Source organism: Petromyzon marinus, chromosome 19, assembly GCF_048934315.1.
Source record: "Petromyzon marinus isolate PM22_M1 ecotype Great Lakes invasive population chromosome 19, UKy_Petmar_22M1.pri1.0, whole genome shotgun sequence".
NCBI classification, from domain to species: domain Eukaryota; kingdom Metazoa; phylum Chordata; class Hyperoartia; order Petromyzontiformes; family Petromyzontidae; genus Petromyzon; species Petromyzon marinus.
This window is the reverse complement of record NC_133685.1, coordinates 14,767,557-14,784,314: the sequence shown is the minus strand read 5'-3', so window position 1 is coordinate 14,784,314 and position 16,758 is coordinate 14,767,557. Positions and strand designations below refer to the sequence as shown.

General features: G+C 46.2%; 1 protein-coding gene across 1 annotated transcript in view; it reads right to left on the bottom strand.

Annotated features, from left to right (window-relative positions):
- LOC116943809 (dynein beta chain, ciliary-like) overlaps positions 1-16,758 on the bottom strand; it is a 47,509-nt gene that overhangs the window by 15,003 nt on the left and 15,748 nt on the right. The window contains exons 2-3 of the mRNA XM_076068176.1: positions 16,006-16,214; positions 14,509-14,698 (exon numbers count right to left, since the gene is read on the bottom strand). Of these exons, the coding sequence (XP_075924291.1) occupies positions 14,509-14,698; positions 16,006-16,214 (399 nt within the window). The remainder of the gene's footprint in view (positions 1-14,508; positions 14,699-16,005; positions 16,215-16,758) is intronic.

Sequence of the window (16,758 nt, the reverse complement as noted above, 5' to 3'; positions counted from 1 at the left end):
GTATTAGTAGTAGTGGTGGTGGTTGTATTAGTAGTAGTGGTGGTGGTTGTATTAGTGGTAGTGGTTGTATTAGTGGTAGTGGTGGTGGTTGTATTAGTAGTGGTAGTTGTATTAGTGGTAGTGGTTGTATTAGTAGTGGTGGTTGAATTAGTGGTAGTGGTGGTGGTTGTATTAGTGGTAGTGGTGGTAGTTGTATTAGTGGTTGTATTAGTGGTAGTGGTTGTATTAGTAGTGGTAGTTGTATTAGTGGTAGTGGTGATGGGAGTATTAGTGGTAGTAGTTGTATTAGTAGTAGTGGTGATGGTTGTATTAGTAGTAGTGGTGGTGGTTGTATTAGTGGTAGTGGTTGTATTAGTGGTAGTGGTGGTGGTTGTATTAGTAGTGGTAGTTGTATTAGTGGTGGTGGTTTTATTAGTGGTAGTGGTGGTGGTTGTATTAGTGCTGGTGGTGGTTGTATTAGTGCTAGTGGTGGTGGTTTTATTAGTGGTAGTGGTGGTGGTTGTATTAGTGGTGGTGGTTGTATTAGTGGTAGTGGTGGTGGGTGTATTAGTGGTAGTAATTATATTAGTAGTAGTGGTGGTGGTTGCATTAGTGGTAGTGGTTGTATTAGTAGTGGTAGTTGTATTAGTGGTAGTGGTTGTATTAGTGGTAGTGGTTGTATTAGTAGTGGTAGTTGTATTAGTGGTAGTGGTGGTGGGAGTATTAGTGGTAGTAGTTGTATTAGTAGTAGTGGTGGTGATTGTATTAGTAGTAGTGGTGGTGGTTGTATTAGTGTTAGTGGTTGAATTAGTGGTAGTGGTGGTGGTTGTATTAGTAGTGGTAGTTGTATTATTGGTAGTGGTGGTGGGTGTATTAGTGGTAGTGGTGGTGGTTGTATTAGTAGTGGTGGTGGTTGTTTTAGTAGTGGTAGTTGTATTAGTGGTAGTGGTGGTGGGTGTGTTATTGGTAGTAGTTGTATTAGTGGTAGTGGTGGTGGTGGTATTAGTAGTAGTAGTTGTATTAGTAGTAGTGGTGGTTGTATTAGTGGTAGTAGTTGTATTAATGGTAGTGGTGGTGGTTGTATTAGTGGTAGTAGTGGTGGTGGGTGTATTAGTAATGGTAGTTGCATTAGTAGTGTTCGTTGTATTAGTAGTGGTAGTTGTATTAGTAGTAGTGGTAGTAGTTGTATTAGTGGTAGTGGTGGTGGTTGTATTAGTAGTAGTGGTAGTAGTTGTATTAGTAGTCGTGGTGGTGGGTGTATTAGTAGTAGTGGTGGTGGGTGTGTAAGTGGTAGTGGTTGTATTAGTGGTGATGGTTGTATTAGTGGTAGTGGGTGCATTAGTGGTAGTGGTGGTGGTTGTATTAGTGGTAGTGGTGGTTGTATTAGTGGTAGTGGTTGTATTAGTGGTGGTGGTTGTATTAGTGGTGGTGGTTGTATTAGTGGTAGTGGTTTTGGGTGTATTAGTGATAGTAGCTGTATTAGTAGTAGTGGTGGTGGTTGTATTAGTGGTAGTGGGTGTATTAGTAGTAGTAGTGGTGGTGGTTGTATTAGTGGTAGTGGTTGTTTTAGTAGTGGTGGTTGTATTAGTGATAGTGGTGGTGTTTGTTTTAGTAGTGGTGGTTGGATTAGTGGTAAAGGTGGTTGTATTAGTGGTAGTGATGGTGCTTGTATTAGTGGTAGTGGTGGTGGTTGTATTAGTGGTAGTGGTGGTGGTTGTATTAGTGGTAGTGGTGATGGTTGTATTAGTGGTAGTGGTGGTGGTTGTATTAGTAGTAGTGGTTGTATTAGTAGTGGTGGTTGTATTAGTGGTAGTGGCCGTGGGTGTATTAGTGGTAGTGGTTGTATTAGTAGTGGTGGTTGTATTAGTGGTAGTGGTGGTAGTTGTATTAGTAGTGGTGGTTGTATTAGTGGTAGTGGTGGTGGTTGTATTAGTAGTGGTGGTTGTATTAGTGGTAGTGGTGGTGGGTGTATTAGTGGTAGTGGTTGTATTAGTAGTGGTAGTTGAATTAGTGGTAGTGGTGGTGGTTGTATTAGTGGTAGTGCTGGTGGTTGTAATAGTGGTAGTGGTGGTAGTTGTATTAGTGGTAGTGGTTGTATTAGTAGTGGTAGTTGTATTAGTGGTAGTGGTTGTATTAGTGGTAGTGGTTGTATTAGTAGTGGTAGTTGTATTAGTGGTAATGGTGGTGGGTGTATTAGTGGTAGTAGTTGTATTAGTAGTAGTGGTGGTTGTTGTATTAGTAGTAGTGGTGGTGGTTGTATTAGTGGTAGTGGTTGTATTAGTGGTAGTGGTGGTGGTTATATTAGTAGTGGTAGTTGTATTAGTGGTAGTGGTGGTGGGTGTATTAGTGGTAGTAGTTGTATTAGTAGACGTGGTAGTAGTTGTATTAGTAGAAGTGGTGGTGGTTGTATTAGTGGTTTTGGTGGTGGTTGTATTAGTAGTGGTGGTTGTATTAGTGGTAGTGGTGGTGGGTGTATTAGTGGTAGTAGTTGCATTAGTGGTAGTGGTAGTAGTTGTATTAGTAGTAGTGGTGGTGGTTGTATTAGTAGTAGTGGTACTAGTTGTGTTAGTGGTAGTGGTGGTGGGTGTGTTATTGGTAGTAGTTGTATTAGTGGTAGTGGTGGTGGGGGTATTAGTAGTAGCAGTTGTATTAGTAGTAGTGGTGGTGGTTGTATTAGTGGTAGTAGTTGTATTAGTGGTAGTGGTGGTGGTTGTATTAGTGGTAGTAGTTGTGGTGGGTATATTAGTAATGGTAGTTGTATTAGTAGTGATAGTTGTATTAGAAGTGGTAGTTGTATTAGTAGTAGTAGTTGTATTAGTGGTAGTGGTGGTGGTTGTATTAGTAGTAGTGGTAGTAGTTTTATTAGTAGTCGTAGTGGTGGGTGTATTAGTAGTAGTGGTGGTGGTTGTATTAGTGGTAGTGGTGGTGGGTGTATTAGTGGTAGTAATTATATTAGTAGTAGTGGTGGTGGTTGCATTAGTGGTAGTGGTTGTATTAGTAGTGGTGGTTGAATTAGTGGTAGTGGTGGTGGTTGTATTAGTGGTAGTGGTGGTAGTTGTATTAGTGGTAGTGGTTGTATTAGTAGTGGTAGTTGTATTAGTGGTAGTATTAGTGGTTGTGTTAGTAGTGGTAGTTGTATTAGTGGTAGTGGTGGTGGGAGTATTAGTGTTAGTAGTTGTATTAGTAGTAGTGGTGGTGGTTGTATTAGTAGTAGTGGTGGTGGTTGTATTAGTGGTAGTGGTTGTATTAGTGGTAGTGGTGGTGGTTGTATTAGTAGTGGTAGTTGTATTAGTGGTAGTGGTTGTATTAGTAGTGGTGGTTGAATTAGTGGTAGTGGTGGTGGTTGTATTAGTGGTAGTGGTGGTGGTTGTATTAGTGGTAGTGGTTGTATTAGTAGTGGTAGTTGTATTAGTGGTAGTGGTTGTATTAGTGGTAGTGGTTGTATTAGTAGTGGTAGTTGTATTAGTGGTAGTGGTGATGGGAGTATTAGTGGTAGTAGTTGTATTAGTAGTAGTGGTGATGGTTGTATTAGTAGTAGTGGTGGTGGTTGTATTAGTGGTAGTGGTTGTATTAGTGGTAGTGGTGGTGGTTGTATTAGTAGTGGTAGTTGTATTAGTGAGTAGTGGTTGTATTAGTGGTGGTGGTTTTATTAGTTGTATTGGTGGTGGTTGTATTAGTGCTGGTGGTTGTATTAGTGCTAGTGGTGGTGGTTTTATTAGTGGTAGTGGTGGTGGTTGTATTAGTGGTGGTGGTTGTATTAGTGGTAGTGGTGGTGGGTGTATTAGTGGTAGTAATTATATTAGTAGTAGTGGTGGTGGTTGCATTAGTGGTAGTGGTTGTATTAGTAGTGGTAGTTGTATTAGTGGTAGTGGTTGTATTAGTGGTAGTGGTTGTATTAGTAGTGGTAGTTGTATTAGTGGTAGTGGTGGTGGGAGTATTAGTGGTAGTAGTTGTATTAGTAGTAGTGGTGGTGATTGTATTAGTAGTAGTAGTGGTGGTTGTATTAGTGTTAGTGGTTGTATTAGTGGTAGTGGTGGTGGTTGTATTAGTAGTGGTAGTTGTATTAGTGGTAGTGGTGGTGGGTGTATTAGTGGTAGTGGTGGTGGTTGTATTAGTAGTGGTGGTGGTTGTATTAGTAGTGGTAGTTGTATTAGTGGTAGTGGTGGTGGGTGTGTTATTGGTAGTAGTTGTATTAGTGGTAGTGGTGGTGGTGGTATTAGTAGTAGTAGTTGTATTAGTAGTAGTGGTGGTTGTATTAGTGGTAGTAGTTGTATTAATGGTAGTGGTGGTGGTTGTATTAGTGGTAGTAGTGGTGGTGGGTGTATTAGTAATGGTAGTTGCATTAGTAGTGTTCGTTGTATTAGTAGTGGTAGTTGTATTAGTAGTAGTGGTAGTAGTTGTATTAGTGTTAGTGGTGGTGGTTGTATTAGTAGTAGTGGTGGTGGTTGTATTAGTGGTAGTGGTTGTATTAGTGGTAGTGGTGGTGGTTGTATTAGTAGTGGTAGTTGTATTAGTGGTAGTGGTTGTATTAGTAGTGGTGGTTGAATTAGTGGTAGTGGTGGTGGTTGTATTAGTGGTAGTGGTGGTGGTTGTATTAGTGGTAGTGGTTGTATTAGTAGTGGTAGTTGTATTAGTGGTAGTGGTTGTATTAGTGGTAGTGGTTGTATTAGTAGTGGTAGTTGTATTAGTGGTAGTGGTGATGGGAGTATTAGTGGTAGTAGTTGTATTAGTAGTAGTGGTGATGGTTGTATTAGTAGTAGTGGTGGTGGTTGTATTAGTGGTAGTGGTTGTATTAGTGGTAGTGGTGGTGGTTGTATTAGTAGTGGTAGTTGTATTAGTGAGTAGTGGTTGTATTAGTGGTGGTGGTTTTATTAGTTGTATTGGTGGTGGTTGTATTAGTGCTGGTGGTTGTATTAGTGCTAGTGGTGGTGGTTTTATTAGTGGTAGTGGTGGTGGTTGTATTAGTGGTGGTGGTTGTATTAGTGGTAGTGGTGGTGGGTGTATTAGTGGTAGTAATTATATTAGTAGTAGTGGTGGTGGTTGCATTAGTGGTAGTGGTTGTATTAGTAGTGGTAGTTGTATTAGTGGTAGTGGTTGTATTAGTGGTAGTGGTTGTATTAGTAGTGGTAGTTGTATTAGTGGTAGTGGTGGTGGGAGTATTAGTGGTAGTAGTTGTATTAGTAGTAGTGGTGGTGATTGTATTAGTAGTAGTAGTGGTGGTTGTATTAGTGTTAGTGGTTGTATTAGTGGTAGTGGTGGTGGTTGTATTAGTAGTGGTAGTTGTATTAGTGGTAGTGGTGGTGGGTGTATTAGTGGTAGTGGTGGTGGTTGTATTAGTAGTGGTGGTGGTTGTATTAGTAGTGGTAGTTGTATTAGTGGTAGTGGTGGTGGGTGTGTTATTGGTAGTAGTTGTATTAGTGGTAGTGGTGGTGGTGGTATTAGTAGTAGTAGTTGTATTAGTAGTAGTGGTGGTTGTATTAGTGGTAGTAGTTGTATTAATGGTAGTGGTGGTGGTTGTATTAGTGGTAGTAGTGGTGGTGGGTGTATTAGTAATGGTAGTTGCATTAGTAGTGTTCGTTGTATTAGTAGTGGTAGTTGTATTAGTAGTAGTGGTAGTAGTTGTATTAGTGTTAGTGGTGGTGGTTGTATTAGTAGTAGTGGTAGTAGTTGTATTAGTAGTCGTGGTGGTGGGTGTATTAGTAGTAGTGGTGGTGGGTGTGTTAGTGGTAGTGGTTGTATTAGTGGTGATGGTTGTATTAGTGGTAGTGGGTGTATTAGTGGTAGTGGTGGTGGTTGTATTAGTGGTAGTGGTGGTTGTATTAGTGGTAGTGGTTGTATTAGTGGTGGTGGTTGTATTAGTGGTGGTGGTTGTATTAGTGGTAGTGGTTTTGGGTGTATTAGTGATAGTAGCTGTATTAGTAGTAGTGGTGGTGGTTGTATTAATGGTAGTGGGTGTATTAGTAGTAGTAGTGGTGGTGGTGGTTGTATTAGTGGTAGTGGTTGTATTAGTAGTGGTGGTTGTATTAGTGGTAGTGGTGGTGTTTGTTTTAGTAGTGGTGGTTGGATTAGTGGTAAAGGTGGTTGTATTAGTGGTAGTGGTGGTGGTTGTATTAGTGGTAGTGGTGGTGGTTGTATTAGTGGTAGTGGTGGTGGTTGTATTAGTGGTATTGGTGGTGGTTGTATTAGTGGTAGTGGTGGTGGTTGTATTAGTAGTAGTGGTTGTATTAGTAGTGGTGGTTGTATTAGTCGTAGTGGCCGTGGGTGTATTAGTGGTAGTGGTTGTATTAGTAGTGGTGGTTGTATTAGTGGTAGTGGTGGTGGTTGTATTAGTAGTGGTGGTTGTATTAGTGGTAGTGGTTGTATTAGTAGTGGTGGTTGTATTAGTGGTAGTGGTGGTGGGTGTATTAGTGGTAGTGGTTGTATTAGTAGTGGTAGTTGAATTAGTGGTAGTGTTGGTGGTTGTATTAGTGGTAGTGCTGGTGGTTGTATTAGTGGTAGTGGTTGTATTAGTAGTGGTAGTTGTATTAGTGGTAGTGGTTGTATTAGTGGTAGTGGTTGTATTAGTAGTGGTAGTTGTATTAGTGGTAATGGTGGTGGGTGTATTAGTGGTAGTAGTTGTATTAGTAGTAGTGGTGGTTGTTGTATTAGTAGTAGTGGTGGTGGTTGTATTAGTGGTAGTGGTTGTATTAGTGGTAGTGGTGGTGGTTATATTAGTAGTGGTAGTTGTATTAGTGGTAGTGGTGGTGGGTGTATTAGTGGTGGTAGTAGTTGTATTAGTAGACGTGGTAGTAGTTGTATTAGTAGAAGTGGTGGTGGTTGTATTAGTGGTTTTGGTGGTGGTTGTATTAGTAGTGGTGGTTGTATTAGTGGTAGTGGTGGTGGCTGTATTAGTGGTAGTAGTTGCATTAGTGGTAGTGGTAGTAGTTGTATTAGTAGTAGTGGTGGTGGTTGTATTAGTAGTAGTGGTACTAGTTGTGTTAGTGGTAGTGGTGGTGGGTGTGTTATTGGTAGTAGTTGTATTAGTGGTAGTGGTGGTGGGGGTATTAGTAGTAGCAGTTGTATTAGTAGTAGTGGTGGTGGTTGTATTAGTGGTAGTAGTTGTATTAGTGGTAGTGGTGGTGGTTGTATTAGTGGTAGTAGTTGTGGTGGGTATATTAGTAATGGTAGTTGTATTAGTAGTGATAGTTGTATTAGAAGTGGTAGTTGTATTAGTAGTAGTGGTAGTAGTTGTATTAGTGGTAGTGGTGGTGGTTGTATTAGTAGTAGTGGTAGTAGTTTTATTAGTAGTCGTAGTGGTGGGTGTATTAGTAGTAGTGGCGGTGGGTGTGTTAGTGGTAGTGGTGGTGGTTGTATTAGTAGTAGTGGTAGTAGTTGTATTAGTAGTGGTAGTAGTTGTATTAGTAGTAGTGGTAGTGGTTGTATTAGTAGTAGTGGTAGTAGTTGTATTAGTAGTAGTGGTAGTAGTTGTATTAGTGGTGGTGGCTGTATTAGTAGTAGTGGTGGTGGTTGTATTAGTGGTAGTGGTGGTGGGTGTATTAGTGGTAGTAGTTGTATTAGTAGTAGTGGTGGTGGTTGTATTAGTGGTAGTGGTGGTGGGTGTGTTAGTGGTGGTGGTTGTATTAGTAGTAGTGGTAGTAGGTGTATTAGTAGTCGTGGTGGTGGTGTATTAGTAGTAGTGGTAGGTGTATTAGTAGTCGTGGTGGTGGGTGTATTAGTAGTAGTGGTGGTGGGTGTGTTAGTGGTGGTGGTTGTATTAGTAGTAGTGGTTGTATTAGTAGTAGTGGTAGTAGTTGTATTAGTAGTAGTGGTAGTAGTTGTATTAGTTGTAGTGGTGGTGGGTGTATTAGTAGTAGTGCTGGTGGTTGTATTAGTGGTAGTGGTGGTGGGTGTATTAGTAATGGTAGTTGTATTAGTAGTGGTAGCTGTATTAGTAGTGGTAGTTGTATTAGTAGTAGTGCTAGTAGTTGTATTAGTGGTAGTGGTGGTGGTTGTATTAGTAGTAGTGGTAGTAGTTGTATTAGTAGTCGTAGTGGTGGGTGTATTAGTAGTAGTGGCGGTGGGTGTGTTAGTGGTGGTGGTTGTATTAGTAGTAGTGGTAGTAGTTGTATTAGTAGTGGTAGTAGTTGTATTAGTAGTAGTGGTAGTGGTTGTATTAGTAGTAGTGGTAGTAGTTGTATTAGTAGTATTGGTAGTAGTTGTATTAGTGGTAGTGGTGGTGGCTGTATTAGTAGTAGTGGTGGTGGTTGTATTAGTGGTAGTGGTGGTGGTGGGTGTATTAGTAATGGTAGTTGTATTAGTAGTGGTAGCTGTATTAGTAGTGGTAGTTGTATTAGTAGTAGTGGTAGTTGTTGTATTAGTGGTAGTGGTTCTGGTTGTATTAGTAGTAGTGGTAGTAGTTGTATTAGTAGTCGTGGTGGTGGTTGTATCAGTGGTAGTGGTGGTGGGTTTGTTAGTGGTGGTGGTTGTATTAGTAGTAGTGGTAGTAGGTGTATTAGTAGTCGTGGTGGTGGGTGTATTAGTAGTAGTGGTAGTAGGTGTATTAGTAGTCGTGGTGGTGGGTGTATTAGTAGTAGTGGTGGTGGATGTGTTAGTGGTGGTGGTTGTATTAGTCCGGCAAAACAACCCCCTACCTCCTCGCGGTGCCGGACGGGCAACTCTGTCGTGGACAGCGCTGTGGGGGGAGATCCAATTTTGATTGGCTCCTCCCCTCATGGCATATGTGTCCACCACAGGGGCTAAACGGGGGCTCTGGACGGGTGCGAGGTGCTGGTAACCCCTCCACCTTCAATTAATTACCACGAAACTACGAATTAAACTGAAATATGTAACAACTAAGCTTGTGCCGGAGGCCCCGGGGGGCCAGGCGTCTATGACGTCTCCTGGCCAAACCCCAATTGGCGGAGCCAGGAGATTGAATACCTACCCTCGGGGCTACTCCAGAAACAACGAAAAGCCACTACGGTTGGCCACGTGGAATGCTCGAACGCTCACTGCAGAGGAGAGGCTGCCACTCCTCTGTCGGGAGCTGGACCGGTACCGCCTGGATCTATGCGGCATTCAGGAGGTCCGGTGGACCGGCTCTGGCTCCTGCCACCATGAGGGGTGGACAGTCCTCTACTCGGGGCAGCAGACTGCCAAACAACAGGGTGTGGGTCTTCTTTTGAACAAAAGAATGAAGGGGGCGTGGGAGCGTGGCGGTGAGGTGTGGGAAGCTGTAAGCCCCAGGCTACTTTGGGCTCGCCTTCCCATCAACCGGAGGCGAGGAATGGTGGTCGTGGTTACTTATGCCCCCACCGAAGATGAACATCCGTGGAGGGATGCAGGCAAAGCCGATGAGTCAGATGCCTTCTATGACCTCCTGTCACAGGTGCTGGCTAAAGTGGCCCCTCGGGATAGAGTCATCATGTTGGGTGACTTCAATGCCCGAGTTGGTCATGATACTGGCACCTGGTCTGGAGTGATTGGAGGGCATGGCCAGATCAGCTCAATAACAACGGTAGGAGGCTGCTAGATTTTTGTGCAGCCCATGGGCTTGTAATTACCAACACGCTGTTCCGGCATCGGCGCATCCACACAACATCATGGATGCATGCCGGGTCCAAGCAAGAACATCTGCTGGACTACATAGTGACGGACCAGCGAATGCGAGCCCATGTCCTTGACACCAGGACCTACCGTGGAGCTGATCTGCCCTCTGACCATCGACTAGTCATCTGTAAGATGCGCCTGCCATTCTTCCACTCCGGTGGTGGGTGTACACCCAGGACCCCATTCCAACCTAAAGTGGCCTGGTCTCAGTTATCTGATGAAAGTTGCAAGCGAGAATTTCATCATCGCTTGCGGCTGGGATTGGCATCGTCCCCGACTCCTCCTGATGTCGAGGGTAAATGGGCGAGGTTTAGGACTGTGACTCATGCAGCTGCAATGGCTGCTTTGGGTACGCGGTCCAGACCTCCCCAGACACCCTGGATGACAGAGGAGTTGTTCAGGATGGTTGAGAAAAAGCGACAGGCCCACTGTCATCGGCTACAGAATCCCACGTCAGAGAATGAGGAGGCTTACCGCAGCCTTCGCTCGGAGGTTCGGAGAGCCGTGAGGCGCTGCAAGGATGGGTGGTGGTCGCGGGTTGCTGAGGAGATGGAGTCTGCCTCAGTGGCCCGTGATCACAAATCTCTATTTAACTCCATCAAAAAAGTAACCTGCAGCGCCACACCTATTACCATCATTAGGGGAAAAAACGGTGATCCAATTTCCGACCTCCAGGAACAGGTTCGCAGATTTGCTGAGCATTTCTGTGAGGTCCTGGGGGAGGGAAAATCCCTCAGCCAGGAAAACATCGTGGCACAAAGTGAGGATGACCCTGCTGAGGCTGCGGTGCCTCAAATATTGGATGAAGTCACCCCCTGTGAGTGGCTGGCTGAGGTGCCAGCTGCTGATGAAGTATTGAAGGCGATCCGGAGTCTGAGACCAGGAAAGGCAGCGGGCAGAGATGATCTCCCAAGCGAAATGCTGAGGGAGGGTGGCGTTTGTGCACAGACTGCCCTATATGACATCATAACAACAGTCTGGACCACTGGACGGGTTCCGCAGGATTGGAAGGATGCCCTGGTGGTCCCCCTTTTTAAGAAGGGGGACCGCACAGACTGTAACAACTACAGGGGCATCTCACTCCTCAGTGTGCCGGGAAAGGTCCTGGCAAGGATTATTCAGCATCGCCTTGCCAGGCACGCTGAGGAGAGGCTTGCGGAGCCCCAATGCGGTTTCAGGAAAGGGCAGTCCTGCACAGATGCCATATTTTCTGCCCGTCTGCTACAGCAGAGGTGTAGGGAATTCCAACAAGACCTACATCTCTGCTTTATTGACCTGGTCAAGGCCTATGATACCATCAGTAGGCCTGGGCTCTGGGTCGTTCTTCGTGCTTTTGGAGTACCTGACCCTCTGCTCACGATCATTAAGGACCTTCATGATGGTGAGCGGGCCCGGGTAAAACTACGTGGCCGGGAGTCAGAGCCATTCCCTGTACACCTTGGGGTGCGACAGGGATGTCCTCTGGCTCCCACATTATTTAACATCTATTTTGACCACGTAGTTCGTGAAGCCTTCAATAGCTGTACCGGGGGAATCTCCATATGGTACAGATATAATGGGAGGCTAATCGACGCCTGGGTGCGGTCAAGGGATGGCTCCCTATTGCTCAACCACGTTATGTATGCTGATGACTTGGTAATAGCTGCTCAGTCAGAGGAGGAGTTGGAGACGCTGCTGCTGAGACTGGAGCGTGCCACTAAGAGGTGGGGCCTTACCATCAGCCCCACCAAAACTAAGCACCTGCCTGGGTATTTTGTACCATCGGACACTCCACCCCCACAACTCCCAATCGGTGATGGGGCAGTTGTGGAGAGAGTGGAGAGTTTCCCATACCTGGGCAGTGTGCTTATGACTGGCTCCAGTTTAACAGCAGAGGTCTCACTCCGAATCAGTCGAGCGGCAATATCTTTTCATCGGTTGCGTAACGCTGTGTGGAAGCTACCTGGTCTGTCGCTCCGCACTAAGCTTCAGGTCTTCTCGGCCACGGTCATTCCCTCCCTTCTCTACGCTTGCGAAACGTGGACCCCCCTAATGGAACATCTTCGCCAGTTAGAAACATTTAGGCTGGCCTGCCTACGATCCATCCTGGGTTTAACCAGACTGGATTGTGTGAGGAGCTCACAAATCCTTGAAAGATCTGGGCAGGGTCCCATCGGTGAGCTCCTCCGGCAGGCAAGGCTGCGATGGCTGGGTCATGTAGCCCGCATGCCCAGCCACCGCATGCCGAAACAGCTTTTGTTTGGCCGGATTGAGGGGGCTAAGCGGGCGCGGCACGGGCTAGAGAAGAGATGGAGCGATGTGGTACAGGAGGACGTGGAGCTGAGTGGACTTGCCGATGACTGGTACCAGCGGTGTCAAGATCGGCCTCTGTGGAGGAGGCTCGTGAAGGATGCTACTGGGCAGTTGGAGGCAGTCGCCCTCCAACAACAACGGAGGGCGGAGGAGCGACGCTCACAACAGCGAGCGGAGCGCCGGGTGGCTAAAGCACAGCAGGTTGGCACAGTAGGGGGCACAGGTGGTGCATCAGCCAGTCATCTCAGTCAGTCGACCAGTGGCACCTGGGTCTGCCCCGTGACCTCCTGCCAGCGGGCGTTCGACACTTCACGTGGCCTCAGGGTGCACATAGCCTGGCACAAGCGTCGTGGTGACGTCACCGCCACTTAGTGGCGAATGGCGGTTGTTGTTGTTGTTGTTGGTTGTATTAGTAGTAGTGGTAGTGGTTGTATTAGTAGTAGTGGTAGTAGTTGTATTAATAGTAGTGGTAGTAGTTGTATTAGTGGTAGTGGTGGTGGGTGTATTAGTAGTAGTGGTGGTGGTTGTATTAGTGGTAGTGGTGGTGGGTGTATTAGTGGTAGTGGTGGTGGGTGTATTAGTGGTAGTGGTAGTAGTTGCATTAGTAGGAGTGGTAGTAGTTGTATTAGTAGTAGTGCTAGTAGTTGTATTAGTGGTAGTGGTGGTGGGTGTATTAGTAGTAGTGGTAGTAGTTGTATTAGTAGTAGTGTTAGTAGTTGTATTAGTGGTAGTGGGTGTATTAGTAGTAGTGGTGGTGGTTGTATTAGTGGTAGTGGTGGTGGGTGTATTAGTGGTAGTTGTTGTATTAGTAGTAGTGGTGGTGGTTGTATTAGTGGTAGTAGTTGTATTAGTGGTAGTGGTGGTGGTTGTATTAGTGGTAGTGGTTGTATTAGTAGTGGTAGTTGTATTAGTGGTAGTGGTGGTTGGTGTATTAGTGGTAGTAGTTGTATTAGTAGTAGTGGTGGTGGCTGTATTAGTAGTAGTGGTGGTGGTTGTATTAGTGGTAGTGGTGGTGGGTGTATTAGTGGTAGTAGTTGTATTTAGTAGTAGTGGTGGTGGTTGTATTAGTGGTAGTAGTTGTATTAGTAGTAGTGGTGGTGGTTGTATTAGTGGTAGTAGTTGTATTAGTAGTAGTGGTGGTGGGTGTATTAGTAGTAGTGGTGGTGGGTGTATTAGTAGTAGTGGTGGTGGGTGTGTTAGTGGTGGTGGTTTTATTAGTAGTAGTGGTAGTGATTGTATTAGTAGTAGTGGTAGTAGTTGTATTAGTAGTAGTGGTAGTAGTTGTATTAGTAGTAGTGGTAGTAGTTGTATTAGTAGTAGTGGTGGTGGTTGCATTAGTTGTAGTGGTGGTGGGTGTATTAGTGGTAGTGGTGGTGGGTGTATTAGTGGTAGTAGTTGTATTTAGTAGTAGTGGTGGTGGTTGTATTAGTGGTAGTAGTTGTATTGGTAGTAGTGGTGGTGGTTGTATTAGTGGTAGTGGTGGTGGGTGTATTACTGGTAGTGGTGGAGGGTGTATTAGTGGTAGTAGTTGTATTAGTAGTAGTGGTGGTGGTTGTATTAGTGGTAGTAGTTATATTTAGTGGTAGTGGTGGTGGTTTTATTAGTAGTAGTGGTAGTGGTTGTATTAGTAGTAGTGGTAGTAGTTGTATTAGTAGTAGTGGTAGTAGTTGTATTTAGTAGTAGTGGTGGTGGTTGTATTAGTGGTAGTAGTTGTATTGGTAGTAGTGGTGGTGGTTGTATTAGTGGTAGTAGTTGTATTAGTAGTAGTGGTGGTGGTTGTATTAGTGGTAGTGGTGGTGGGTGTATTAGTGGTAGTAGTTGTATTAGTGGTAGTGGTGGTGGTTGTATTAGTGGTAGTGGTGGTGGGTGTATTAGTGGTAGTAGTTGTATTAGTAGTAGTGGTGGTGGGTGTATTAGTGGTAGTAGTTGTATTGGTAGTAGTGGTGGTGGTTGTATTAGTGGTAGTAGTTGTATTAGTAGTAGTGGTGGTGGTTGTATTAGTGGTGGTGGGTGTATTAGTGGTAGTAGTTGTATTAGTGGTAGTGGTGGTGGTTGTATTAGTGGTAGTAGTTGTATTAGTGGTAGTGGTGGTGGCTGTATTAGTGGTAGTAGTTGTATTAGTGGTAGTGGTGGTGGGTGTATTAGTGGTAGTAGTTGTATTGGTAGTAGTGGTGGTGGTTGTATTAGTGGTAGTGGTGGTGGTTGTATTAGTAGTAGTGGTGGTGGTTGTATTAGTGGTAGTAGTTGTATTTAGTGGTAGTGGTGGTGGGTGTATTAGTGGTAGTAGTGGTAGTTGTATTGGTAGTAATGGTGGTGGTTGTATTAGTGGTAGTAGTGGTAGTAGTTGTATTGGTAGTAGTGGTGGTGGGTGTGTTAGTGGTAGTAGTTGTATTGGTAGTAGTGGTGGTGGGTGTATTAGTGGTAGTAGTTGTATTAGTGGTAGTGGTGGTGGTTGTATTAGTGGTAGTAGTTGTATTTAGTGGTATTGGTGGTAGTTGTATTAGTGGTAGTAGTTGTATTAGTAGTAGTGGTGGTGGTTGTATTAGTGGTAGTAGTTGTATTGGTAGTAGTGGTGGTAGTTGTATTAGTGGTAGTAGTTATATTTAGTGGTAGTGGTGGTGGTTGTATTAGTGGTAGTGGTGGTCACACCTGCTCGTCGATGCACTGGAGGTTTTCAGCGCGAGCCGACCAGAATTCGAGCTCCGCGCGAGGCCCCGGGTGGGCCCCGGCCCTGAGCGCTTGTGCCGAGTCGCTGGCGAGCACGGCGCGGATCTGGCGGCTCCACTCGACCACCGTCGACTCGACCGCGTGCACCACGAGACGGTCGTACGGCTCTGGCCTGGCGCACCCCACCCCCCAGCGACGCCGGCGAGGGAAGGGATGGGTATTGGCGACAAGTTGGAGCGAGTCGCGCGGACGCGGAGAGAGAAAGAGAGAGAGAGAGGTAGGGGGGTTAATTCGTTCATCACGCCAGACACGTGACCCTCCCCTGACAGCGTTCGCGTGAACTGCTCTTGCTGGCGCACGCCGGTGTCTCGAGTGATGTGTTTGAGGTTGGGGTGGCAGCCCTGCAATTGCCGGCTCACGCCCAGCAGCGATGCCGGCCTATTTGGGATTATATTTGCCCCCCCCCCCCACCTTAGTGTATATATTTAAAAGTGTGTAGGATGGCCAGCAACAGGACAATTAAAGGTTTGTTGTTCGGAAAAATGGAAGGAAGTAGAAAGAGAGAAAGACCCAACAGAGCACTGGTGCCACGACGGAGGAAAGTGGAAACAAATGACGAAATGTTGGAGTGGATACCTACGGGGGCTATCATCATCGTGATGATGAACAAACTCAGTTTCTTAAAGAGCCTTTAATACTGGTAGTCTTTTTATATATATAGATATCTTCCTCTTGCGCATTATAGACGGATGTTACACACACCGCGGAAATGAGAATGTGCAAAGTGCCGCTTGGGGAAAAGCGAGAGCAGGCAGACTCAGAAACGAGAAGATCGGAGGAACGACAACAACGTCGTCGATCGATGACGAGATGAGAAGCGCGCGACAGAGGTGGCGGGGTGACGTGCCCCGATGTGGAACGTCCCCGTGAACGTGGGACAGACGGAGCTATGCGCGGACGCGCCAGGCGAGAGACCGAGAGGCAAGAACAACGGACGAGAGGGAGAGACGAGCGAAAACTAAACGATCTTTTTATTTCACCGGGTAAGGCCCCACTGGGCTATGTAGCTCTTTATCAAAAGCGACCTGGCCACAAGCGATAGCTCAACGAAGTGGCTTACTGCATGGAAATGTTTTACAAACACTCTAAATGGACGCTGATTTTAAACGTGGAGGCGAACAACCGGAGGACTCGGAGAAAAATCCACGTGGCCACGGGTAGAAAGACACGCAAACTCCAAATATACAGCAGCAGGTGTCAGGGTCGGGATCGAACCCATGACCTCTTGTATACCAGGTGAGGTAATTAAGATCTAGCCACTATGGCAGCGCCGGAGACGTTTCTATTCATGCGCGTGTGTGCGTGCGTGTGTGTGCGCGTGTGTGTGTGCGTGTGTGTGCGTATGTGTGTGAGTGTGTGTGCGTGCGTGTGTGCGTATGCGTGTGCGCGCGTGTGCGTGCGCGCGTGTGTGTGCCGTACTTGTCTGGCATCTCGCGGACGCTGGGGCTGCGCGCTGAGCGTGACCGCTCGGCCAGGCCGGGCAGCGGCAGCAGCGTGCGCCCCTGGGCCTGTCCCCGTGCCGCCAGCGCGTGGCCTCGCATGCCCTCGACGTGCCTCTCCACGTCCTGGGCCACGGCGGCGGGCCACGACGCGTGGTTCTGCTCGTTGGACAGCACGGGCACCACCACCTTGGGGACGGAGAGAATGGGGGGAAGATGTACGCGAATGTGCGAGTGTACGCATGTTGTTGGGGTGCAGCGGTAGTGTGGCGGGCAGCGCGCTGTGCTAGAACCCGGCGACCCGAGTTCGATTTCCGCTCACGGCCAACACAAGTGACGATTAATTATCTGAAGAGTCCTAGGTCTCCCCCAGGTCGACTCAGCCTCAAATGAGTACCTGGTGCGGTGTGTAAACATCGCCACTAGGAGAGAAAGGTGCTGGCCCTCCACGCCCTCCTGTGCAGTTCCAGCCTTCGTAGGTGCTCGCTAACAGCACTCGCCCCAACAGTATGTTAAAAGATATACAGGGGATCTTTGTTTTTGTGTGTATGTCGAACTTCTTTCGCACCGTACGCAGCCAACCGCCACTCGAAAGCAGCAGAAGGAGAAGCATCAAATTACGTCGCCCCGCGGAAATTCCACCGCTCCGATGACACGCACCGTCCGTGTCATTGGAGGAGGCTCGACTGAGCCTCCTCCACTGTAACAAATCCAGGCTCTAGTGTTTCACGGA